Raw genomic sequence first — 26,880 nt, 5'->3', positions numbered from 1 at the left:
CTTCAGATTTTTTTAAATAAAATGACATAGTTTTGCATTAATAGTCAAGGGTATTTCTCTTAAATATTTAAAGAAAATCTAAAAATCACAAAGGTTAATATATCAATGTTATTTTTAGAAGGTTTTACTATGTGCTGAGTTTTAATATATTTTTGCATTATTTTAGACATGAAAGTATTTCAAATTTTTTGTAACTGATTCTTTGCTTCAACAGGGAACTTAATTAAATTCTACTTCCCTTCTGCATGCCTGTTCACCTACACACACAAGTATATATTCTATTAATAATATACACATTCTATTCTATTAGTTTTTCCTTTTTAAGTAGACCATAATGCAGTGCTTATTTTAATGAAGAAAGATGTAACTTTTTCTTACTTGCCCTTTATAGTACTTTGGGAAAATGCAAAGTCAGTGGGAACTAAATTTAGCAATTACCTTTGAGCTGACAGAGTCTTCTGATGTGGGAGTCATTCTCAGACTTGCTGGGTTCCTGCCAAATTGTGTCATTCACAGTTTTTCCCTCTAAAGTAAAGCAGAAGATTGGTTAAAAGAAGTCACAGTAACATCTGTCCAGTAAGTGTAGAAAATTTGATATCAAAACAAATTGAGCACACAGTGGTAACATGGTAAGTAATATGTTAAGAAAGCTTTGTGGTCCGTTCTGGAGAGTTCTGGTCCCTCATGAATACAATCAATGTTCTGTGGGCTCCCATTTTGTTTTTTTCCTATGAACTAAGTAAGGATCCCCAAGTAGATAGTAGAAGGTTGCTACTGAAATACTCTTGATAAACTTTTGATTACATTATTCTTGGAGTATTTTTCTTGAATAACCATTTATTTTTTTATATATCAAAGTAGCTCCATCCTCCACATTCTTCATTCTTTTAAACAAAATGGTTAAGGAGGTATATCGAGAGAACACTGAGCTATTTAAAGAAACTCTAAGATCCTTGACTGGGAGAACAATCCTTTTCTTCTAAGTGTTAGCTTTGTTCTCCCAACACTTGGAGCAGGTCTACACATGCTGTAACGAACTGAACTGCGCCAGGATGAAGAACTGGAAGCCCTTTTAATGAATGTCGCTCAGTCGTGTCTGACTCTTTGCGACCCCATGGACTCTGCAGTCCATGAATTCTCCAGCCAGAACACTGGAGTGGGTAGCCATTCCCTTCTCTATGGGATTTTCCCAGCCCAGGGTTTGAACCCAGGTCTTTTGCATTGCAGGAGGATTCTTTACCATCTGAGCCACCAGGGAAGCCCAAGAATACTAGAGTGGGTAGCCTAACCTTTCCTCATGGGATCTTCCTAACCCAGGAATCCAACTGAGGTTTCCTGAACTGCAGGCAGATTCTTTACCAGCTGAGCTACCAGGGAAGCCTGGAAGCCCTTCTAACCTGCTTACAAAGACTAATCATCCCACACGTTGTACCACATCATTGATAAAGCAAAGTTTAAATAAGGTAACCAAAGTATTACACAAACTTAGCATGCTTGGCTGGTTTTTATTAGAGTGTAATTGCTGTGGTATTGGAGAAGACTCTTCAGAGTCCCTTGGACTGCAAGAAATCCAACCAGTCCATCCTAAAAGAGATCAGTCCTGGGTGTTCATTGGAAAGACTGATGCTGAAGCTGAAACTCCAATACATTGGCCACCTCATGCGAAGAGTTGACTCATTGGAAAAGACGCTGATGCTGGGAGGGACTGGGGGCAGGAAGGGAAGGGGACGACAGAGGATGAGATGGCTGGATGGCACCACTGACTCTATGGACATGAGTTTGAGTAGACTCCGGGAGTTGGTGATGGACAGGGAGGCCTGGTGTGCTGCGGTTCATGGGGTCACAAAGAGTCGGACATGACTGAGAGACTGACCTGAACTGAACTGAATTGCTGTACAAGGCCATGCTTGTTTCTGCTGAATGATGACGTGAATCAGCTATATGTATATGCATAGCCTTTCCCTCTTGGACCTCCCACCCCCATCCCCCCCATCTAAGCTCTCTGCGCTGTACAACAGCTTCCCGCTAGGAATCTATTTCACATGTGGCAGTGTGTGTAGATAGGTCAGTGCTACTCTCCCCATTCGCCCCACTCTCCCCATCCCCTATGCTGTGTCCACAAGTCAGTCCTCTTGCTGTGCTGTTTTTAAAGTCACTATTTGCTTTGATATTTGACCGAGAGAAGGCAGGTGATCCTCAAAAATTACGTTATAGGGTCTTGTGTGCAGAAACTGAATACACTATGAAAATGGCATATATAAATGGAAAATAAAAGTTGGCCTACTTCCTTTTATTTCAGGCCACACACTATTCAAATCAGGGCTGACATTCAAAATATTTAGCAACTAGTGCTCACAGGGCCTTGATAAATGAGCTATAACTCAGCTCCTGTGCATATTACCACTGGTGGAATATCAGACCCCATTAAAATGCAGATGTCCTTAGTAGATGCATTCATAGATGATCACCACTTTGGCCTGAGCACTTTTCATACCCTATCCAGGAAACTGGCTTTGAAAAGAGGAAAAATGGAGTTTGAGTATCCAACTGCTAAGCCCTGCTGGGGAGAAAGTATGCCTACCACTCTGAAAAACTGCATAAAAAATGAATTATTGAGTGAATAATCCAGTTGTCTTGTCAGTACAAATGTTTTATAATTAATGGTCCCCTATCATCTATATGGCAAAGAGACGTATCATCTATTAACTTCCTAAAAATAAGTAGATTTTTGCTTCAGAATCTGCCTGCAATGCAGGAGTCCCAGGAGACTTGAGTTCGATCCCTGGGTTGGGAAGATCACCTGGATGAGGGCCTGGCAACCCACTACAGTATTCGTGACTGGAGAATCCCATGGACAAAGGAGACTGGTGGGATATAGGGTCACAAAGAATTGGACAACACTGAAGTGACTTAGCATGCACAAGAATTAAAATACACATCAAACCAATTGCCTCTGTTATTACTATGTATACTGTAACCACAGTAACTGAAGAAAATTGCTGGTACTTGAGATGCTATGATAAATCTTTTATAATTCAACCATTGTTTACTTCATTCCTAAATTCCTAGCTATAAAAATATAGCTAAGAGATCACCTTGACTATGGGCCCTCCAAGCTAAAGTTGGGAAACTGGAAGGTAATCAGCCAATAAACCAAAAAGAGGGTGTGTTTTTTTTTTTTTTTTTTTTAGTATAAAAGGAGATTATTCTGAATAAGACAACGGTTTATTTGTCTTCAGTTCAGATCAGTTGCTCATTTGTGTCTGACTCTTTGCGACCCCATGGACTGCAGCATGCCAGGCTTCCCTGTCCATCACCAGCTCCCAGAGTTTGCTCAGATTCACGTCCATCAAGTCAGTGGTGCCATCCAACCATCTCATCCTCTGTTGTCCCCTTTTGCTCCTGCCTTCAATCTTTCCCAGTATTAGGGTCTTTTCCAATGAGTCAGTTCTTCACATCAGGTGGCCAAAGTATTAGAGTTCCAGCTTCAGCATCAGTCCATCCATTGAATATTCAGGACAGATTTCCCTTAGGATTGACTGGTTTGATCTCTTTGCAGCCCAAGGGACTTTCAAGAGTCTTCTCCAACACCAAAGTTCAAAAGCATAATTTCTTTGGTGCTCAGCTTTCTTTATAGTCCAACTCTCACATCCATACCTGACTACTGGAAAAACCATAGATTTGACTAGATGAACCTTTGTTAGCAAAGTTATGTCTCTGCGTTTTAATATGCTGTTTAGGCTGGTCATAGCTTTTCTTCCAAGGAGCTAATGTCTTTTAGTTTCATGGCTGCAGTCACCATCTACAGTGATTTTGAAGCCCAAGAAAACAAAGTCTCTTAGCATTTTCACTGTTTCCCCATCTATTTGCCATGAAGTGATGGGACTGGATGCCATAATCTTAGTTTTTTTGTGTTGAGGTTCAAGCCAGCTTTTTCACTCTCTTCTTTCACTTTCATCAAGAGGCTGTTCAGTTCCTCTTCGTTTTCTGCCATTTGGGTCGTGTCATCTGCATATCTGAGGTTATTGTTATTTCTCCCTGCAATCTTGATTCCAGCCTGTGCTTCATCCCACCCATCATTTTGCATGATGTACTCTGCATATAAGTTACATAAGCAGGGTGACAACACACAGCCCTGAATACTCTTTTCTCAGTTTGGAACCAGTCCATTCTTTCATGTCCGGTTCTACTGTTGCTTCTTGACCTTCATAGAGATTTCTCAGGAGGCAGGTAAGGTGGTCTGGTATTCCTATTTCTTGAAGAATTTTCCAGTTTGTTGTGATCCACACAGTCAAAGGCTTTGGCATATTCAATAAAGCAGAAGTAGATGCTTTTCCGGAACTCTTGCTTTTTCTATGATCTGATGGATGTTGGCAATTTGATTTCTGGTTCCTCTTCCTTTTCTAAATCCAGCTTGAACATCTGGAAGTTCTCGGTTCATATACTGTTGAAGCCTAGCTTTTAGAATTTTGAGCATTACTTTGCTAGCATGTGAGATGAGTGCAATTTTGTAGTAGTTTGAACATTCTTTGGCATTGCCTTTTTGGGATTGGAATGAAAACTGACCTTTTCCAGTCCTGTGGCCACTGCTGAGTTTTCCAAATTTGCTGTCTTATTGAGTATAGCACTTTCACAACATCATCTTTTAGGATTTGAAATAGCTCAACTGCAACTCCATCAACTCCACTAGCTTTGTTCATAGTGATGCTTCCTAAGGCCCACTCACCTTCAGGATGTCTGGCTGTAGATGAGTGATCACACCATTGTGGTTATCTGGGTCATTAAGATTTTTTTTTTTGTATAGTTCTTCTGTGTACTCTTGCCACTTCTTAATATCTTCTGCTTCTGTTAGGTCCATACCATTTCTGTCCTTTATTGTGCCCACCTTTGCATGAAATGTTCCCTTGGTATCACTAATTTTCTTGAAGAGATCTCTAGTCTTTCCCATTCTATTGTTATTTTTCATAGCCATTTAAATTAGAATAAAACTACATTTCTTTTTTAAATCTCTTCTATATAATTCAAAGACAAATCAATTTGTCTTTCATTCATCACTTTCTGTTACTTTATGGCATTAACAGAAGAAAATCACTCTTAGAGAAACAGAATGTATCATGTGCATGAGTAATCTTACGAATTACTAACCAAATACTTTACTTTCAGACATAGACCTCCGGATTGACCTAGAAGAATAAAAGAAACAGATATTTAAGTCTAGATTTAATAAATTATATTTTAAGTGAAATAGAAATTAGATCACTTCTTAGACATGAGTGCAAAGCCTTGGTGATCAGAAATAAATTCTACCTCTAAGTAAGTTCTACATTTGGACCTGAATTTTCCTGAGCCTAGATGACAAAGTATAGTTAAAATATAACCTTGGATTGGACATTTTCATGCAATATAAAGAAACATTCACAAATCTCAGCACCCCCAACTCTGCAAAGAATGGACAGTGGGCCATTCTATATGAATGTACCTCAAAATAATCAAATAGTTCTTTTAAAAATAACTATATTCAATAAATACAGAAAAATGTTGCAATTTGAATACAACCACTGTACAATCCCTGATAAAACAATAAATCTGTGCAGTAATTGCCAATTGCAATTAAAGTTTTTAATCGAAAGGCTGATGGGCAACTTGTGCTGGATGGATCAGTCTGATACCATCTGAACTTACTAAGCAACTTCACAGTCATAAAAATAGAGACAAGCAGATATGTGAGCTTCCCATGTAAAGCAACAGGAATTATACAGTCACTGATGACCTACTTTAAAAATAAATAGATAGACAGAAATAACTTGAATGTTATCAAGCCTTGTGAAACTTTAATCTTATCAAGCCTGGAGATCTAACTAAAAATTTACAGTAAACAGAACAGAGAGCATGTGTTTAAAACACACACACACAGGATGTAATCAGTAAAATTCAAAACTATGGAAAATTCCTCAGAAAGAACAATTCAGTTTTTTCAACAAATATATAGGAAGAGAGACCTATAAATTAAGAAACATGAACAAAATGCACTGCATGAGGCTTCTTTGGATCATGATTCAAATAAACCAGCTACTATTAAAAAAAACACTTGAGGCTACCAGAGACATTTTAACACTGACTCTACACTTGGTGATATTAGGTTATTTTTCTTATTTTGTTCTAGAGCACTAGTTATGTTTTTTTCTAAGTGTGATGTTGTGGTTATGCTTTTAAAAATGATTCTTGTTTTTTAACGATATAGTGGAAAATGAAATTGTATGTCTGAGAAATGCTTTATAAAAACCCCAGTGCAGATGGTGGGAATGGTGAGTCAGGTGGATAGAAATGAAATAAGATTGACTATAAATTGACATTTGATTGTGTTAGTCAATTTACAAGCATATCGTGTATGTATACACAATTTTGTTATAACTGGAGTGTTTTCCATTATTCACCTTTTTTAAGCTCAAGGTTGTAAGCAAAATCCTGCATATCGAGTGTTTCTTTTTTCTTAACCATTTTATTTTGGTTTGTTTTCATTTTTTGATGCAAAATATTTGTTCAGGACATCTGTTGGGAAGTAGCAAGTGTTCTGAAAAAAGCTACTTATACTATTATAAAGTGAAGTAGGTGCATAATGACAGAAGAGATTATTCTTTTTAGGGGAGTGATGGACAAAAGAATTGAGGGACTCAATAAAGTTTTCAACTTTAACTGGTAGGAATTTGAAAAGCATGTTAATTGATTTGGCTTATGTTTGAAAAATCCTAGTTTAGTCATCATCAGGTACTTTCCCTCTCATTCATCCTGCTTCTGCCCCTCCATGTTTGGATATCATCTAATCTGTAGAAGCATCAGTCATAAACCAATAGCTGTAATTTTGTGTAAGGATTTGATTTGGAATTAGTGAATTCCTTATCCATGGATAGAATAAACAGTTACAGAGGAGGGGAGACTTTTAAGTCTGAGAAAATCCCTGATTAAAAAAAACCCTTCTTTATTCCTACTCATGCTTAAAATGCCACTGATGTAGTTTCAGTAGCTAACTGTGGCTAAAATACAACTACCCTGGCAGGTGCTCTAAGCTGTTAATCATGCAATTACCTACTTACTATGGATGCATTTTATATCCTTACTGGGAGAAAGCTTTTAGCAAGACAGGGAGGGAAGACTATGAAAGTACAAAGTGCTTTGTGGGTGGAGGTGGGGGCAGAGGGAGGTAAGAGCTGTCGAAAAAGACCACATCCAGAAAGAAATTCACATATTGACAATTTAGTCTCAGACCATTCCGGGGTGCAAGGAAGTCGTTCTTCTGTATCATCAGCAATCAATCTGGAAATTTCCCCATAAACCAACTTCCTGCCACTATGTATTTCCTGCTTATTAGTTAAAAATCCCATTACCTTATGCAACATGTGTGTGTCGCGTCCTCTGGCAGCTTGATGTGCTGAATATAAAGCCAAGCCTGACCTAAATAACCCAAATCTCTTTGCAAACACATTCTTATTTGGATTAGAAGAACTCCAGAAGATTAATAGGTCACCTATAGAAACATGTTTTCGAGTAGGCTTCCACTTTAATCTGAACCTAGTTTAGACACGTTTCTTCTTCTGAAAATTTAATTTGCACATCCTTGTCTACAGCAATGTCACAACACCAGTTCCCTATGCATCAGCATAAATATAAATGGTAGCAGAGTAAAGTATACCTAGATTGGTACGTGACGATTTTTAAAAAGCACTTTGACAGGAAACCCACTAAAATATTCCATTCAACATTATAGAACTAAGAGAACATAAAGTTTTCAAAGTAAATTTGACTTACTTTCTTTTTGTTTTCCCATTCTCAAAATTAGAAACTTCCTGTAAAATAAAATAAAAAGTAAAATTAAATAATACCCCAAGAAATCAAAAAGATAATTCAAGTATAGTTTATCTTTGGGTATAATCCAAATGGAGTTCACTTTGCCTTTTCCTACTAAAATGACTGCATTTTTAAATATATTTAGTATAATCATGGTTCTAGTTTTCACTTTTTTCTCTATTTGTAACTTTGATACATGTTTACCTTATTCTAAGCCCTTGACAGTTAATAAGCAAATCCTTTAAACAAAAATCTGTAGTTAAATCCTTGTAACCTCAACTTTATATCCTCCATCAACCTATCAAGACCACAAGGAAAGATATATATGAGTATGTTAATTACATTCTCTTCTTTTGAGAAAGATGGACAGTAGCCTACCACAAAACCTCAAGTGTATAGAAATACACCTGTGATTCATCCAGCCTTTTTCCTCAGAGAAGCTGATGTTATATCCCTTATACCCTGGCAGAAGACAATGTCACCACATCTTTCACCATCCATCCTTGAAAGGGCTTAAACTGCTTCTAGACACCTTTAAGAACTCTCTTCAGATTTTCTCTTTATCATTCATCAAGTCCTTCATCCAAAAACCATTTATGTATTTGGTGTTCAAAGTGTTTTTTGAACACCCGTTATATGATAGACAGCAGATCATGTTCTGAAGAGTTTTGTTTGGTGTGGTAGGAATTTTTGTAGCAAAGAATTTGGGAACCAGTATTCCATATCAGGAGGAAAACACAAAAGCTAAGGCCGAAAGGAGTAGTGAACAAAAATCAGAAGAAGGAAAGTTTTTTTTTTTAAATTAAAGTGTGCTGGATTTACAATATGACATTTGTTTCAAGCATACAGCATAGTGTTTTTTGCAGATTTTACTCACAATTGGTTTTATTATTCCAATGCTTGATAGTCTGAGTACTGTAAAATCCAAGATAAGCTTTCCTGTACATAGTAACTGAGGGGCCCTTCCTCAAACCCTTATTATGTTTTTATCAAGATTTAACTTCAAGGACGATTTGAATTACTTATTTCAAGTTGTTGAGTAGAACTGAAAACCTATCTGCTGAAGCAGTCAGTCCCCAAACTTGAACAAATTTTGCCAAATTAAGATACCTATGGATCACCCAGGGGACAGTCTTGTAGAAGAGAGCTGGGACAGAAGTAAAGATGAGGGAGCCATCAACCAAGCCCTGAGGTGAGTTGGAATAGCAACAGAACTTTGAGGAGCTAATGGTCAGATTGATCACTCCTTCGATTCTCTATGCTCTGTTGTCATGTGTCCTAAGAGTAATCAGTCTCTATCCATGGTCTTTTTATGAAATTCAGTCTTGGTCTAAATGCCTCTGAACCTCAGCCCAGAAGCTCATTATGTCTTTTTCCTCACAATCAGCAGACATACCAGCTTTGTGAGGGTCATCAGGAAAGGGGATGGCCACCCATCTTTGTGGGAGTATTTTCCTATCATATATATGTGGAATTTAGCTAGGAAGGACCAAACTTCCTGTCCCTATAAGCTATGCAGTTTGAGTCAATTATGTCTCAAAAATCTGAATCCATTGTCCCTCAGTCACATTAATTTGTGTACATGAGTGTAGATAAATCTCTTCAGATTGCAAATCTTGCTGTCTTCAGAATAATTCTGTCTCTTTAGAGTATGTCGAGAAATAGTGTCTGGTTTAGAGTTAACCAGTACCAAAGACAGATTTGAAACAAGAAAAATAAGAAATGTTAAATATCTTTCATATTTGTTATCACTTGAAACATATTCTTTTTGAATCCACTTATTGTATCAATAATTCACTGTTTTTTGTTTTTTTTTTTTTGCTACCAAAGAGATTAATTCCAGATGACACAAAACTTGTGTGCAACTTAGCTCCAAGTGTTTGAATTGGGGAAGAGGGTATATTATTCAAGCAGTCTCCTGCTTCACCTGGGTGAAGCCTTGGCTAAGTTAATATAATCAGATGTCAAACCTACACAAAGCTGGTTAAATATGCATGGCTACTGATGTGGTGAAAGGGACACAGTTACCTTAAGAGCTGAGGTTTAAAGATATCTGGACCAAGATTGAAGAAATTTCATATAACCATAACTGGATACTGGTAATTTTTAAAACAAATACTGTCACAACATTCTCTAGAGACTGTCTATACTTTATTCTGCTTTACTGGAATCCAGGTCATCCAATTTTTGCTTGTAATGAATCAGCTTAGGTTTGGGGATCTTTTACTAAAGAGTTTTCTTTTAATGACTACTTTGAAAAAGATTTTGAGCTAAAATTTCTTTGGAATCTCTATCAAAATGAAGGAGTTAATGTGGTGCTTCTTAGGGAACCTGCTTCCTACAAGAGGGTAGGAGAGCAAAGCACATGAAATGTGCTTTTCAAGTGTGATGATATGAAGGAAAAGGATTACTCAAACAGGGCAACACCTAACTTAGAATAAGACATCTGTTCCCTGGGTGTTGCTTAGTGGTAAATGACTACTGAACTGGTTAAGCAATTTTTAGTACTGCTTGTACCAAACAGTCTGCTTACGTAAGCAGACTGTCATGTGCTTTGGAGATCAGACCCCAGGTTCTTTATTCCTAGAGGGGCAAGTCAAGAAGCACTACACACAGCTTTATGTTCAGAACTATATCTGTGTGTGTGTGTCTGTGTGTATGTGATACTGAACTACAAAACGAAAATACCACTTAAGAGAGTCAATGAAGTCATTCTGTCTAGTCCATTAATTTGACACTTGCCATAAATACCAGGTAAAGCGTACTCCTATTAGCCTTTATTATCCCCTCAGTCAAGTACTAATTATTAGTCTTATCTTTCATTCATTAGGGAATTTGTGGCTTAATTTAATTTTTACCCCTGGCAATTTTTAGCAAAATAAAAAAAAATGAAATGTAGACAAATTATTATGAATGGGCTGGTAGAAACGATAAAGTATGTCCAACCTGTGTTATTTTTCAAGTAGAAGAGGGTAGGCTCTAGGAGCAAAGTGCTTTCACATAACTATGAAACTAGATCAAATTAGGGAAAATTTTAAAACAATTTGAAATGAAGAAAGAGAAGATGCCTTTTAAAAGAATACAGAAATTTTGGATACCAACTACCATTTATCTATTCTCATACTGTGGTTATAGGCGACTGTCCTTTGGGGTTGAATCTAATATGTGCATGTTTCTTGCATTATTGGTTTTTAAATCTTACTTTCAAATCACAAAGTCAAAAGGAAAAATGAAGTGAATATGTCAGGACTTGTTGTTGCCAAGCTAATGGAAATGTGAATGGTATTTCTGTACAGAGAATGTTGATTGACAGTAAATGATGGTGTGAATCCCACTGGTGAGTTTTTAAGACTGAAGAGTTGATGAGATCTGACCTTTGATTTGCAAATGAATAAATTGAGGTCCCAGATGGTAAACTGACTTGTCTAGGGTCACACATACAGTGTTTACCTTGGTTAAATGCTAGGCATTGTCATCGCCCCCATGTATTCCTTAAAATAATATAATTCATTCATTTATATATCCACAGTTCATTTAACAAACATTAATTGAGCATCTATTATGTACCATACACTCTTTTAGAGTCAAAAAAGTATTGCAACTGGTTCTTCTCTCAAAAGCCATAATCAATGACTACTGCTCTCAGCAGAGGATCCTGTTGGATTTCATGATTTTTCTAATTTTGAAGATTAAATGAGCTAGCCTTTATAAAATCTCCAAACCAATGAAGGTACTTACTGATGTTATTTCTCATTAGATTAATTATTCATTAATGGTTACATAGAATTCCGATATTGAGGCAAGAGTTGAACACAAATATGATACACACATAGTTGTATACATACATATAACTTCTTATTAAAATAAGCTAACACAATTTCTTTTATTTCAACTCATTCTCTTGCAAGAATAAAGCTAATTCATTTGCATAACTAAAATGATTTTAATATCAAAATACCATTATTCCAAGATTGCTGCATCCAAACTGAATGAGCCTGTGTCTGGACATTTCTTAGCCTTTTATGTTTCAATAAAGGTCCCACAGATGTTCAAAAAAAGACATGGAAATTCACAGAAGTTCCTTTAAAAAAAATTCTAAAAGGCATCTAGCAAAGAGGATGCTTATGATGCTTCAAATATAATAAAGTGGGTTAATTTTGCAGTGCATTGAAAGTCACCAGAGAGATGAAAAAATATGTAGCCAGCTTTCAGCTCTGTTCTCAAAACAAGGAGGAGGTTTTTGTGCTGAATAACAAACCATCACCCTGTGAAGGAGGCCTGCAACCTATGAGTTCTTCCATGCTGCTTCTACACCTGATTACAAACATGTGGAGAAAAATCACATGAAAAAGTTTCCTAAATTATTGAATAGACAACACCACAAAGAGAAATGTTAGTAAATATAGCTAGTCTGAGCCCAATAGGTTAAAGCAAGTTGCTATTGTTTTTCTAATTTCTTTTTTTTTCATTTATTTTTATTATTGTTTTTCTAATTTATTGATTAACACATTATCAGAATAATAATGGCAGAACACTCGTGGATTATCAAGCATAGTTCCAAATGCTTTACATGTAGTAATTCATTTAACCTTCCCAACAATCCTGTGAGGTTTATATTGTTATAATCATCTTCAATTTACAGAAGAATACACTGAGGAACAGAGCAGTTAAATTCCATGAGGTCACATACTAGTAAGTAGTAAAACTGAGATTTTATGCCTGACGCCTTAATGAGTGCACAATGCTACTTCTAGGCATGCATGCATGCATTCTAAGTCACTTCATTTGTCTCTGATTCTTTGAGACTCTACAGACTGTAGCCTACCAGGGTCCTCTGTCCATGGGATTCTCCAGGCAAAGATGCTGGAGGGGGTTGCCATGTTCTCCTCCAGGGGATCTTTCCAACTCAGGGATTAAATCCACATCTCTAAGTCTACTACATTGGCAGGTGGGTTCTGTATCACTAGCGCCACCTGGGACTACACAGATAAAATATCTACCCTTCATCTAGATCAGAGATCCCACAAATGAACACTGTTGGCCAGAAGGGAGAGTGACTGTGAAAATGAAGAGAAAATAATACTGTGTGCCACTACTGGGCTTCCCTGGTGGCTCAGATGGTAAAGAATCTGCTAGCAATGCAGGAGATATGGGTTTGATTCATGGGTTTGGAAGATCCCCTGGAGAAGGGAACGGTTGCCCACACCTGTATTCTTGCCCGGAAAATTCCGTGGACAGGGGAGCCTGGCAGGCTACAGTCTATGGCATCACAAAGAGTCGGACATGACTAAGTGACTTTCACTTTCACTTTTCATATGCCACTATTAAACAGAAAACTCAGAAAGAATATTCTTATCAAAGCAATAATATGAATAATTTGGTATTTTTGCACATAATTTTTTATAAATTTTTTGGTGGAGTATAGTTGCTTTACAATGTTATGCTAGTTTCTGCTGCATAGCAAAGTTATACATATACATATATCCACTCTTTTTCACATTTCCTTCCCATTTAGGTCACCATGGAGCAGAGTAGAGTTCCTGTACTATACAGTAGGTTTTCATTAGTTATCTATTTTATAGTAGTGCATCCTAGTCTCCCAATCTCCCAATTTATCTCATCCCCTTTGGTGGACATGTTTGTTTTCTACATCTATATCTACTGTATTTCTGCTTTGCAAATAGTTCATCTGTATCATTTTTCTAGCTTCCACATATAAACAATGTTATACAGTATTTTTGTTTCTCTTTATGACTTACTTTACTCTGTATAACAATTTCTAGGTCCATCCATGTTGCTGTAAATGACTTTATTTCACTCCTTTTCATGGACAAGCAATATTCCATTGTATATATGTACCACTTCTTCTTTACCCATTAATCTGTTGATGGATATTTAGGTTGCTTCCATGTCCTGGCTATTGTAAATAGTGCTGCAATGAACATTTGGGTGCACATATTCTTTCAAATTATGGTTTTCTCCAGATATACTGCCAGGAGTGGGATTGCTGGATCATATGGTAGCTCTATTTTTAGTTTTTTAAAGAAACCGCCATACCGTTCTCCATAGTGACTCTACCAATTTAGAGTCCTACCAACAGTGTAGGAGGGTTCCATTTTCTTTATTCATTCTTTAGCATTTATTTTTTTAAATGCTTTTGATGATGGTCATTCTGACTGGGGCTTCCCAGGTGGCACAGTAGTAAAGAATCTGCCTGGCAATGTAGGAGATGCAAGAGATACAGGTTTGATGCCTGAGTTGGTAAGATCCCCTGAAGGAGGAAATGGCAACCCACTCCAGTATTCTTGCCTGGAAAATTCCATGTACAGAGGAGCCTGGTGGGCTACAGACCATGGGGTTGCAAAGGAGTTGGACACGACTGAGCATGAATGCATGCACATGTTCTGACGAGTGTGAGGTCATATTTCATTGTAGTTTTGATTTGAATTTCTCTAATAATTAGTGATGTTGAGCATCTTTTCATGTGTTTTTTGACTATCCTTATGTCTTCTTTAGAGCAATGTCCATTGAGGTCTTCTGCCCATTGTCTGATTGGGTTGAATTCTTTTTTTTAATTGAAATACAGTTGATTTAAAATGTTGTGTTAGTTTTAGGTATGCAGCACAGTGATTCAGTTATATTTCATTTTAGACACATACGCACATATTCTTTTTCAAATTCTTTTCCCTTATAGGGTTATAATGAAATATTGAGGATAGTTTCCTGTGCTGTACAGTGGGTCCTTATTGGTTATCTATTTTATATAGTATGAATATGATAGTTTTTTTGGAAGACAAGTGTATGGATAGTAGATTGATGTGTTTTAAATGCACTAATCATTTTGTGAATGCCATCATCATAATCATCAAAGAATGCCCAGTAATTTATGATGGCACATTTAATTAAGAACGGGCACTTCAGGAATCATTGAATTTAGACGCCAGACTTCACATTGGAGCCCCCACAGTATATGACTATAATAAACCTATAGTTCTTAGGGAAAACAGATTTTATCCCCCCAGGAGAATGCAATCAAGAAGAAGAAGCAGAAGCAACATCAGCTCATTCTGATGGGAAAAGTAGACTTTCTTGCCAGCCCGTCTAGCTCCTATCAAAGAGTAATAATCCTATGTGCTAATGAATTCTGATTTCCTCAAGAGAAGCAGGTGGTGTATGGTATCCCCACAAGGCTCATCATCTCAGTGCAGATCTTAGAGCTCGGAGCACCTGGAGAATGCATGGGTACTATGTCTAATCCATCAGGGACAGGGCTGGTAAACTGCGTAGAACTTGGCCATTTGTCTCCTGGTGAGCTAAGTGAGCTTTCTATCATTCCTGAACTAACAAACTCCTCACAGTGCTATAAATATCCAGGATGGCAAAATAGGTTACTTAGAAGATGGTTATTTGCATTATAAAAGATTCTTCCTCTTCAAAAAGTTTCTTTTCCAGATTTCTTTCTCTTTTTTTCATGGAAAGACATTTTATTTTAAACATTGCAGTGAGTAATGTGTCAATCCCAAATTCCCAATATATTTCTCCCCCAACCACCTTTCTCCCCTGGTAACCATAAATTGGCTCTCTAAATCTGTGAGTCTGTTTCTGTTTTGTAAATAAGTTTATTTGTACCATTTTTTAGAACTTGCTTTTGTTTATTATTAGAACTTGCTTGAAGTGAAAGTGTTAGTAGCTTACTTGTGTCTGACTCTTTATGACCCCATGGACTGCAGCCTGCCAGGCTCCTCTCTCTGTGGAATTTTCCAGCAAGAATACTAGGGTGGGTAGCCATTCCCTTCTCTGGGAGATTTTCCCAGCTCAGAGATGTAATCTGTGTCTTCTCCACTGGGGGCAGATTCTTTACTGTCTGAGCCACCTGGGAACTTGCTTAAGTATACTTAGACGTGTTGTGATTCATGAAATTATATTTACACAAGGCTTTAAGAAAGGAGAAAGACAAGTAATGTTTAGATTTCATGTTGCCTGCCACTTATATCGTTATCTTATTTAATCCTCATAGCCCCAAATGGAACAAAAACAAACTTGTGAAAAGTGTGATAGGAAATAAGATGGGGGAAAGTATCAAGTTCCATTCTTACAATGAAAAAGCGCTGAACTGGCACTCCAGAACCTGGCTTGATTTCCCAGTGGGTGTGTGTGCTTAGCTGTTCAGTCAAGTCTGATTCTTTGCGATCCCATGGACTGCAGCCCTCCAGGCTCCTCTGTCCACTGGGACTCTCCAGGCAAGAATACTAGAGTGGGTTGCTGACTGCCCTCCTCCAGGGGATCTTCCCAACCCAGGGATCGAACCCAGGTCTCCCGCATTGCAGGCAGATTCTTCACTGTCTGAGCCACCAGCGAAGCCCAAGAATACTGAAGTGGGTGGCCTATCCCTGCTCCAGAGGATCTTCCCAACCCAGGAAGCGAACCGGGATCTCCTGCATTGCAGGCAGATTCTTTACCAGCTCAGTTGCCAGGGAAGCCCTGATTTCCCAGGTCTGCTATTAAACTAAGTAAGGTCCAAGAACCTTCTCAGAACTTCAGTCTCTACACCTATAACATGAAGGTTGGTGAACAAGAACTTGAAAAACTCCTCCAGTAGAAACAATCCACGTTTCCTTATCTACAATATTTCAATCCAAAGTCAGTAGGGATGACAAAAGCTTTTAAGAGAAAATTAAAATGGGAATGGGCTTTTTTGCTTTACAGCCTTTTCTTTAAAACATGATTAAAGAGATAACATGGCTTTCATTAGATTCAATTAGTAATTGTATCCTGAGCTTAGGAAATAAAAAAGAGAATAGGGAATAATTAACCTTAATCTATTGATTTCATTTTAGTTTAACATACGTCTCTATTTACGGGAGGAAACTAATTAAAACCACCAGAAATGGTTCACGTATGAAATGGTGGCAGAAGAACAGCTGTATGTGACTGTAAATATAATGAATAAAAAATAAAAATGAAAGAAAAGTGCAGGGTTTTTAATGAAGCTGATCTGTGTTTTATATGTCAACTTGTTATGAGTCGTTTCACAATCTAGAAATCAAGAAAAGGATTATATGCACTGTTTTGACACTGACTCCTCTTGTTCATAGTTTGATGAAGGCCTGGCTGATAGGATGCCTTTGTTAATCTCATTTTCTTCCTTTAGTGTCTATGTTATTAATAGCTATGTCAATGCTGATGCTAATATGGAGACAGAGCAAAAAAATTTCCCAATTTTAATAGTTTGGAGGCAAGTAAGAAATGCAGTTGAATGGTTAGAATACCATTCTGGGAGTTACCTACTTTGACTTCATTACTCACTTATCCTAAGATGACATGTCACATTTCAGGGTGTTCATGTGTCCGTTTATAAGACACTTAGCTCTAAGTGCTTTTTAAGGCCTTTTGTGGAGGATGCTAAGAGAGTGTGCAGGGGTAATGTATTACTTACTTTCCCTTCACCATTTTTAACCCTAGCTCTTCCTTTCCGAGCCCAACTTAAACCTTACCTTCTCCACTGAACTTGCACCATTAAACCACAAACCACAATCATGTTCTTAGTGATAACACTTACTATTGATCATCTACTTTGTGCCTGCCACTGCGCTAATAATGTTAACTGCGTTGTCACCTTTTATTCTCAAATGATGAATGAAAGTAACAAGCAGTTTCTTTATTTTATAGAAGAAGAAACTGGGTTTAAAGGACTTGTCTGAGATTACATAGCTGGTAAATTTAAAAGCTGGGATTTTTATGTTTGACTTGCACATTTTGTGCTCCTATTGCGTTATTTTTTTGAAATCCCTTCTGAGAATTATTGCAGAAGTTGGGCTTTATACTTATAATGAAACATTTAATTACGTGGTGTTTCATTTTATCTCTAGATATTTTTGATATATGTGTTTCTTGCTGTAGCTGATATCTGTCATTCACTAACCGTAAAATCAATGTGTAGAAGAAGGAGGAGGAAGAGAAGGAGGAGGATGAGAGAGAAGGAGAAGCAAAGGAGGGAAAGAGATAAGGAAGGGAAGAAGGAGAGAAATAGAAGATTCCTTTTGTTACTAGGGTAAGATGTGTGTCTTAGGTCCTATCCATCACATGGACCAACTGAAGACACTGATTCAAAACTGACTTACATGAGAGAGAGCATACTAAAAAGCAGAGATTCCTTTGCCAACAAAGGTCCGTCTAGTCAAGGCTGTGGTGTTTCCAGTAGTCACATATAGATGTGAGAGTTGGACCATAAAGAAAGCTGAGTGCTGAAGAATTGATGCTTTTGAACTGTGGTGTTGGAGAAGACTCTTGAGAGTCCCTTGGACTGCAAGGAGATCCAACCAGTCCATCCTAAAGGAGATCAGTCCCGGGTGTTCATTGGAAGGACTGATGCTGAAGCTGAAACTCCAATGCTTTGGCCACCTTATGCGAAGAGTTGACTCATTGGAAAAGACCATTTTGCTGGGAGGGATTGGGGGCAGGAGGAGACGGGGATGACAGAGGATGAGATGGCTGGATGGCATCACTGACTCGATGGACATGAGTTTGAGTAAACTCCGGGAGTTGGTGATGGGCAGGGAGGCCTGGCGTGCTGCGATTCATGGGGTTGCAAAGAGTCAGACACGACTGAGCGACTGAACTGAACTGAACTGAACATGAGAGAAAAAACAAGGTGTGGGCAACCATTTTTAATATTTCAAATCTCAGCAGAGATAGTGCAGTTATGAAGCCTGCTGCCATGATAGTGGCATCTTGATTTCACCACTTATGATGGATGGTGCTGGAAGCAATGGCTCTCTTCAAGATGGCAAGTTTTGCAATGTGCTTCTCAGTTATTTCTTCAAACTCAGCTAGAGTATCTGCCTTCAACCTCCCAACAATTTGGAGAATTTTTAAGCCTGCAATCCATTTCTTTCTGCTTAAATGAACTAACTTGGATTTTTGGTTATCTACAAACAACTCTGATCAATAACTTATCAAGTTAATTTTAGATCCTGCATTAGTTATCTATTACTAAACAATATATTACTTCAAAATGTAACAACTTAAAACAATACACATGTATCATTTCATAAGTTCTTTGTGTCAGGAATATGAGCATGGCCTCATGTGGGTCCTCTGATTCAGGTTTGCATTCAAGCTATTGGCCCAAAAGCCTGAGGTCTCATCTAAAGGCTTAGCTGGGAAGAGAATCCTCCTCCAAGCTCTCTCAGCGATTGTTGACAGCATTTGTTATCTATAGATTGTTGAAATGGAGGCCTCTGCTCCTTGCTGATTGTAGGCTGAATGCTGCTCTGGGTTCCTGGCCACACGGGACCCTTCTAGATGGGATTTTGCTTCACTGTAATGAGCAAGCAAGATAGCAATGGAGAGAGTTGGCTTGTAAGACAGAAGTTAGAGTCTTTTATAATTTAATCATAGATGTGGCTTTCTATCACCTTTGCCAAATTCTGCTGGGATCAAGTCACACACAAAGAAAGGTGAGTATTACATAAAGACAAAACGATGGTGAATTTTGTAGGTCAATTTGGCTAGGCCACAGAACCAGACACTTGGTCAAACACCAATGAAATTAACATTGAAATAGACTTTGAATAAAGCAGGTTACTTTGTATTATGTGGCTGGGCCTCACCTCAACAGTTGAAGGTTTTAGGAAGAAAAGACTGCAATCCCCAAGGAAGAGGGTTTTTGCCTCTAGACTACCTTTCAACTCGTTATAACATCTGCCCTTCCCTGGGTCTCAAGTCTGCTGGCTTGCCCTCCAAATTTCAGACCTGCCAGCCTCCCTACTAGCCAAATCCTTAAAATAAATTCCTCTTTTTATATATCCACATCCTATTAGTTCTGTTTCTCTACAGAACCCTGATTTATACAGTAGGGTTTATTAGAGGCCATCTTAAAAGTCTGCCTTCAGTTTCAGAAGGAAAATAATAGTGCTTTATCTTAGAAAACACCCTTCCTTCCAAAAAAATATCACAACATACCCATGGAACCAGCAGCAAGGGGACGTGGAGAACATCTAGTCTAATCCTATTATTTTATAGAGGCAATAAAGAGTCAGATTATGTAATGATTATTCAGTGCTATTTAGAAACAAGGCCAAGATGAGAACTCAGTTTTCTCTCTTAACGCCCTTACCATTGCCCCACAGTGAAAGCTGCTCAGTCGTGTCTGACTCTTGCGACCCCATGGACTATACAGTCTGTGGAATTCTCCAGGCCAGAATACTGGAGTGTGTAGCCTATCCCTTCTCCAGCACATCTTCCTGACCCAGGAATTGAACTGGGGGTCTCCTGCATTGCAGGTGGATTCTTTACCAACCGAGCTATCAGGGAAGCCCACCATTGCCCCATAAATTCTGCCAAGTTGAAAGTTGAGAATTGCACTAGTGGCCTGAAGACTGACTATAGGGGAGTAAAATCTTCATGGGCAGATAAACTACTGGTCAGCTGGGTTGTTTTTCCCTTCAGTGGATCTTCCTGTAGTGGGTAATGGTGCTACCTCATCCTCTAACCCAGATTCCTTAATGATCAATGGCATGCATGGCCAAGATGGCAGGCTGGGTCATGGATCCTGCCAGTGGCTATGGAACAGAGCAAAACTAACTGGCCAAGAGGGGATTAAACCCTTGACCTTGGCCTCATTAGTGCTGAGATCTAACCAAGTGTTAGACATGAATCGTGTCATTTGTCTTTAAAACTGTGTTTGAATCTGCTATATTACACTCTCATTAACATCTGGTAGCTGGGAGCAATTTAATTGATTTCTCCAGTGCTTTTTATCAGTGCAGAATGTTGATGAGTAAGAACATAAAAATAAAGAAATAAATAAACTTGCATTTTAAAAATATTTAACTTAAAACAGACCAAAGAAACACCTGAAATATAAATTAGGATAATAAGAGTCACTGTGATAGATTTTCTTGTTTACTATTATTTACACATGGAGGGAAATCTCGGAATGAATGTCAAACATTGCACTCAAACTGGTTGTTCATGATTTGAGGCAATTTGTGGAGATTAAAATCTTGGGTTTTCTAATGCACATCAACAATAAATCCTGTTGCTCCTTCCTGTCCAGCCTGGTAAAAATCAATGCTTTTGTATGCAGTGTTGATTACAAATTTTTTTAGCAGTTATTTTAAAACGACATCCAAGCTCAAGTGAGAGTTTGACTTAAAGTCATTTAATCAAGGATATTAAATTAAAGGATCACTCTGCCCTGGTGTGATGGGTTGTAGAAGGAAGGAAAATGAACATTAACATGCATTATGCCAGGTGCTTAAATGTGTGTTATAACATTTGATCCTCGCTACAAACCAAGAGACAGACATCTTTATCCATATTCTATTGCTGAGAAAACTTAGGGTCAGAGAAGTTCAATAACATTTTCAAGGATACAGAGTTTTCAGCTGCCTGGGGAGCCGGAATAAAACTCAAGTTTATTAACTTCATTGCCCATCTCAAGTTCTCTCTGCCATGTCATATATATTAGATTATATTCAGTGTATATAACAAGGTTGGATTCTTTATCTTTCTGTCTTCCCCTCCCCTTCACTTATCTCCTCAAAACATATTCTCCCACTCAGCCTCTCCTACTCTCTCTAACTCTTGCCTAGACGTGCAACACACACACACACACACACACACACACACACACACGCTTGGGACAGAGAGGCCAAAGAACAAGATTAGTATTTGGGAAGCCAGAACCGTAGCCTTGACTCCATTTCAGACACATCACTAATCTCAGCCTCCTCACTGGTTAATACACTTATTTCTTATAGTCTTGTCTCTTAAAAGTATATAACTGTTTATCATCAAGTATTTTTATACTTTGTATTTCCCAAAGTAAAGCAGGGAATTAATATTATTTGGTTACTTGGATACCTCAACATCACCAGCAATTTCAAGCCTCTAATTCTACGCTGTCCAATACAGTAGACATTTTGACTGTATGTGGCTACTGAGCAATGGTATATGGCTAGTCTGACTGAGGAACTAAATTTTAATTTAGTTTAAATTTTGAAGTTGAAGCTGGCTTAAAAATACACAAGTTTTATTGTTTTATTAGGAGCAGGATTCACTTCAACCACTGAAATTTTAGCATCAAAATTGAGATGTATAAGATACACACCAGATTTCAAAATCTATATGAATATAAAATATCTCTTAACTTTTCATAATAATTACAAGTTGAAAGATGCAAGCAATAATCTTTTACATATACTTAAGTACAATGTTATTAAATTAATTTCTACCTGGTTTTCTTTTTAAAAATGTTGTTTGCTAGATCAGCAAACTTTTCCCATGAACTGTCAGATGGAAATAGCTTAGGCTCTGTGGGCCACATACAGTTTCTATGGCATGGTCTTCTTTACTTTTGTTTTTATTTATTTTTTTAATCTTTGACAATTTTATTCACTAATATGTGCCAAGTGACTCTAACAGTGTCTCACACAAAATAAGTGCTAAAAAATTAATTAGAAGCAGTTAGCCATTAAAATTCAATAGTGACAATTATCCCAACACTTTGGAATTCTTACTAGATAGATATTTGAGATAATTTATTTATCTGTGTTTAAAAATTAAAGGAGTGACCCTTCTCACCTGACATCAGATAGTAGAACTGCTGCAGGGCTGAGAGTAAGGGGAAATAGTTGTAGCCCACTTATGGGCTTCCCTAGGTGCCCAGACAGGAAAGAATCTGCCTGCAGTGCAGGAGACCCAGGTTTGATCCCTGGGTCAGGAAGATTACCTGGAGAAGGGAATGGCTACCCACTCGAGTATTCTTACCTGGAAAACCCCATGGACAGAGGAGCCTGGCGGGTTATAGTCCATGGGGTCGCAAAGAGTTGGACACAACTGAGCGACTAACACTTTCCCTTTGCAATGGGTATACTTACTTGTTTTACTGTAAAAACTGTTCTTAGCTCACAGACAGTACACATACAGGCTACCCAGGGCAGCGGTTGTAGTCACAGCTCTTATTGTAATACATCTGTCCTTCTAACTTGGGTACTCAGAAGAAAGACAGGATGCTCTTCTCTGAAACTGAACTAGGCTGAACCCGCATACCAAGGATTGCTGTCCTCATTCGATAGAGGAGGACATTGAGGTCTAGGGAATTTTAACAGCTTTTACAAGTCAAATAGCTAGTCAGTGCAAAATTAGAATGAGGATTCACATGTGCCCACCCCCAAAGCTCATGTATGACGCTGCATCATACATTCTCCGTAATTAAGACTTTCTTTAGCATGACTAATGAATTTTCACCGATCCATTCATTTAGCTTACCAATATTTATTGAATGAACATTTGTGCATCCTACAAATAGTAGAGCTATATCCCCTGTTCCACATGTAAGCTCGTTTTTGAGAAGAGCTTCCCTGGTGGCTCAGACAGTAAAGAATCTGCCTACAATTTGGGAGATCCAGGTTCTATCCCCAGGTTAGGAAGACCCCCTGGAGAAGGGAATGGCTGCCCACTCCAGTATTCTTCCCTGGAGAATTCTCCAAGACAGAGGAGCCTGGCGGGCCCCAGTTCATGGGGTCACAAAGAGTGAAACACGACTCAGCGACTAACACACTAACACTTTGAAAAGGCTTAAATATCTTAGCGACTTAATTTATGAGATGCAAAATGAAGTGGAAAACTGACAATTATTGGCTTACTTCAATCAATATAGATGGCAAGCTTGATAATTCAGGCTTGATCTTGTTAACCCCAAACTGGCAGAGGTACAAACATTTTATGTTCTCACTTTTTTTCTAATTCAAGATCATTTATTAGCTTAAGACGTAATAAAGTGGTGCTAAAATAGGTACAGAATCAAGCAGTAACAACCTACGTTTTAACTAATGTAATAAAGTAATCAATCTTTAGCTAGGCTAGTATGTTAGTCTATTTTCCTTCAGCATATTTGCTTAGTTGCATGATTATTCACTCTACCAAACTTTTTTGCTATTATTATTACTGTTAATCTTTTATTGGTAGTAGCCCTCCAAAACTGTCTGGCTTTGCTATATATTATAAATGAACCACTTATTATTATCTTTATAAAATTTAATAAAGTCTCACTTTAAACCAGTTCTTCTTTAGACTGTTTAGCTTTCCATTACCAATCCCTCCTAGAAATTCAATTAAAATGTAAACTGGATATTTCTGATGTTCTTCATTTAAAATCCCAACATTACTTTTTTTCCCTTAAACATCTCTCTAATTATGCAGTTGGTCTACACCTGATCTTCTCTTTGGGGTCCCTGGAACATCTTACAACCTCAAAAAACTTCTCACTTCTAATACTGCTGCTACTGCTAAGTCACTTCAGTCGTGTCTGACTCTGTGCGACCCCATCCCTGGGATTCTCCAGGCAAGAACACTGGAGTGGGTTGCCATTTCCTCCTCCAATGCATAAAAGTGAAAAGTGAAAGTGAAGTTGCTCAGTCATGTCTGACTCTTGGCGACCCCATGGACTACAGCCTACCAGGCTCCTCCGTCCATGGGATTTTCCAGGCAAGAGTACTGGAGTGGGGTGCCAATGCCTTCTCCAGACTTCTAATAAGTATGACTTCTAACAAGTATGCATAAATAAAGTAGAGAAGCCTAGAGGCCTAGGATTCTTCTCTCATTTGGGTTTTTCTTTTCAATTCATGTGGCAAATGACATTATTTTTAGTATGGACTATAAATTTCTACTCTATGTATGCTGTTGGGTTGGGTGTAAAGTGTTTGAGTCTGAGAGTACCTCTTCTCTACAGGGAAATTACAAACACGTTTGGGCTGAGAACTCTCAGAGTTGAGGAATAATTCCATTAAGTTTAGAGGTCTTTTCATAGTATTTTCAGAACATTAATCTATAAAGAAGCATCTATTTTCAATACTATTATGACTGGTCCAAATCTTTTCCCCCTTGAATTAGGAAAAAAAAAGAAAAGAAAAGTGAGAATAGTAAGAGAAAAAAAGCCTTCATTCTTCAGAAACTTAGATGGAAAGTGAGGAAAGTTCTAAAATCACTAAATTTCATGATTAAAAGACTAATTTTGTTTTATCCAAGCTGTGGAATCATTTTCATGTTGGTATATCTATGTAAGCATGTGTTGGTTGCTACAATCCATGGAGTCAGGTTCACAACTCAGGATATAAACATGTATATATACATGCACACATATGTAAGCATGTGCTAGTTGCTCAGTTGTGTTCACCTTTTTGCGACTCCATGGATTGTAGCCCACCAGGCTCCTCTGTCCATGGAATTCTCTAGGCAAGAATATTGGAGTGGGTTGTCATTTCCTTCTCCATATATACACATATACATTTATATACTGGCTTCCCAGGTGGCGCTAGTGGTAAAGAACCTGCCTGCCAATGAAGGAAACATAAGAGACACTGGTTCAATCCCTGGGTCTGGAAGATCCCTTGGAGGAGGGCATGACAACCCACTCCAGTGTTCTTGCCTGGAGAATCCCATGGACAGAGGAGCCTGGCAGGCTACAGTCCATAGGGTTGCAAAGAGTCGGACACAATGGAAGTGATTTAGCACAAGTGGATATTTATATACATATAAACATTTATGTTGATATATATGCATATATTTTAAAATTAAATTGTGATACATATATATTTATTACATATGCATATATAAAATGTATACTTTTACCTGAGTATTTAATTATATATATATATGTGTGTGTGTGTGTGTGTGTGACCCAGCTAGTAAAGAATCTGCCTGCAATGGGGGATATCTGGGTTCAATCCCTGGGTTGGGAAGATCCCTTGGAGAAGGGAAAGGCTGCCCATTCCAGTATTGTGGCCTAGAGAATTCCATGGACTGTATAGTACATGGGGTTGCAGAGTCAGACATGACTGAGTGACTGTCACTTTTACATACATATATGGAAAGAGAGCTGTAGCAATTTAAATCATGTTTTATTTTCATCTACTTTTGCAGTGTCAATGAAGTTTGATAACAAAGTAAACTAGTTGGCCATGAACTTGTTTATTTTTCTTGCATACTTACTAAATTCATACATTTAAGGAAATATCGTGAATCTTTTAATCCTATTTAACTTTTCTTTTTAATTATAGAGTAAAAATGCTTACAAACATTTTGCAGTGTCAATTGACATTCTCCATGTTTAGAGGTCTCTCTCTCTCTCACATTGAGGTGTAAAATGTACTGCTGCTTCCTCTTAAACATATCTGTCAGCATCCATATTTTAAGGATATTGAAAAGGGTACAGAGCGGAGTTTCCACTGCACTAAATTTTTTAAATTATACTTACTTACTGAGACTTATTATTGAACTTGTTTACTGGAGGGAATGGCAAACCACTTCAGTATTCTTGCCTGGAAAATCCCATGGACAGAGGAGCCTGGCGGGCTACAGTCCATGGGGCCACAAAAGAGTCAGACAGGACTGAGCAACTAGGCACACACGCACTGACTAATAATATATTATCTTTTTGTTGATCTAAGTTTCTGGGAAATAGAAACATTCGGTAAGCTGGGAAAATAAGTTTTCAATGTCCCCAGTGAATAAAATGGGTAGCTGTGTAGGTTGGTGTAACATTAGAAGGTATTTTAATCTAATTTTTTCTCTAGAGCAAAAAAAAAAAAAAAGATCTGAGTTTGAGTTCTGGGTCATCCTCTCTTTATTTATTTATTTTTTTGGGGTCATCCTCTCTTTAACTGGGAAAGTTATTTAGCCTTTCTCAACATTTCTAAACTTCTATAATGTTATTGTGAGGACCAGCACAAATAATTCCATATAAAACATCATTCAGTACAGTCCCTGACAAAAAGAAAGCCCTGAGTAAATAATAGTTGATATTATTTTTTGTTGCTATTATTGGGGAAATGTGTGATTACAAGGGTAAGAGGTGACGTCTACGTCTAAGTATAGAAAATTTCGTTATTTGCTGCAGACATAGGACTTTCTATATTTTCCCAAGTCAAAGTAGAAACGAAATAAGTTTATTATAATGGGATTAATTTAATTACAGCACAATTGACTAAGAAAACTGCCTGCACTGTAAAACAGGAACAGGGCTAATTTTGC

General features: G+C 37.8%; 1 protein-coding gene across 1 annotated transcript in view; it reads right to left on the bottom strand.

Moving 5' to 3' along the window:
• Positions 1-26,880, bottom strand: part of LOC122428655 (putative uncharacterized protein ENSP00000383407) — a 44,439-nt gene that overhangs the window by 10,805 nt on the left and 6,754 nt on the right. Inside the window, exons 3-5 of the mRNA XM_043448680.1 lie at positions 7,804-7,841; positions 5,146-5,183; positions 439-525 (exon numbers count right to left, since the gene is read on the bottom strand). Of these exons, the coding sequence (XP_043304615.1) occupies positions 439-525; positions 5,146-5,183; positions 7,804-7,841 (163 nt within the window). The remainder of the gene's footprint in view (positions 1-438; positions 526-5,145; positions 5,184-7,803; positions 7,842-26,880) is intronic.

The sequence above is a fragment of the Cervus canadensis genome, chromosome 27, assembly GCF_019320065.1.
Source record: "Cervus canadensis isolate Bull #8, Minnesota chromosome 27, ASM1932006v1, whole genome shotgun sequence".
NCBI lineage: Eukaryota > Metazoa > Chordata > Mammalia > Artiodactyla > Cervidae > Cervus > Cervus canadensis.
The sequence above is the reverse complement of the archived record's forward strand: the minus strand, read 5'-3'. Positions and strand labels throughout refer to the sequence as shown.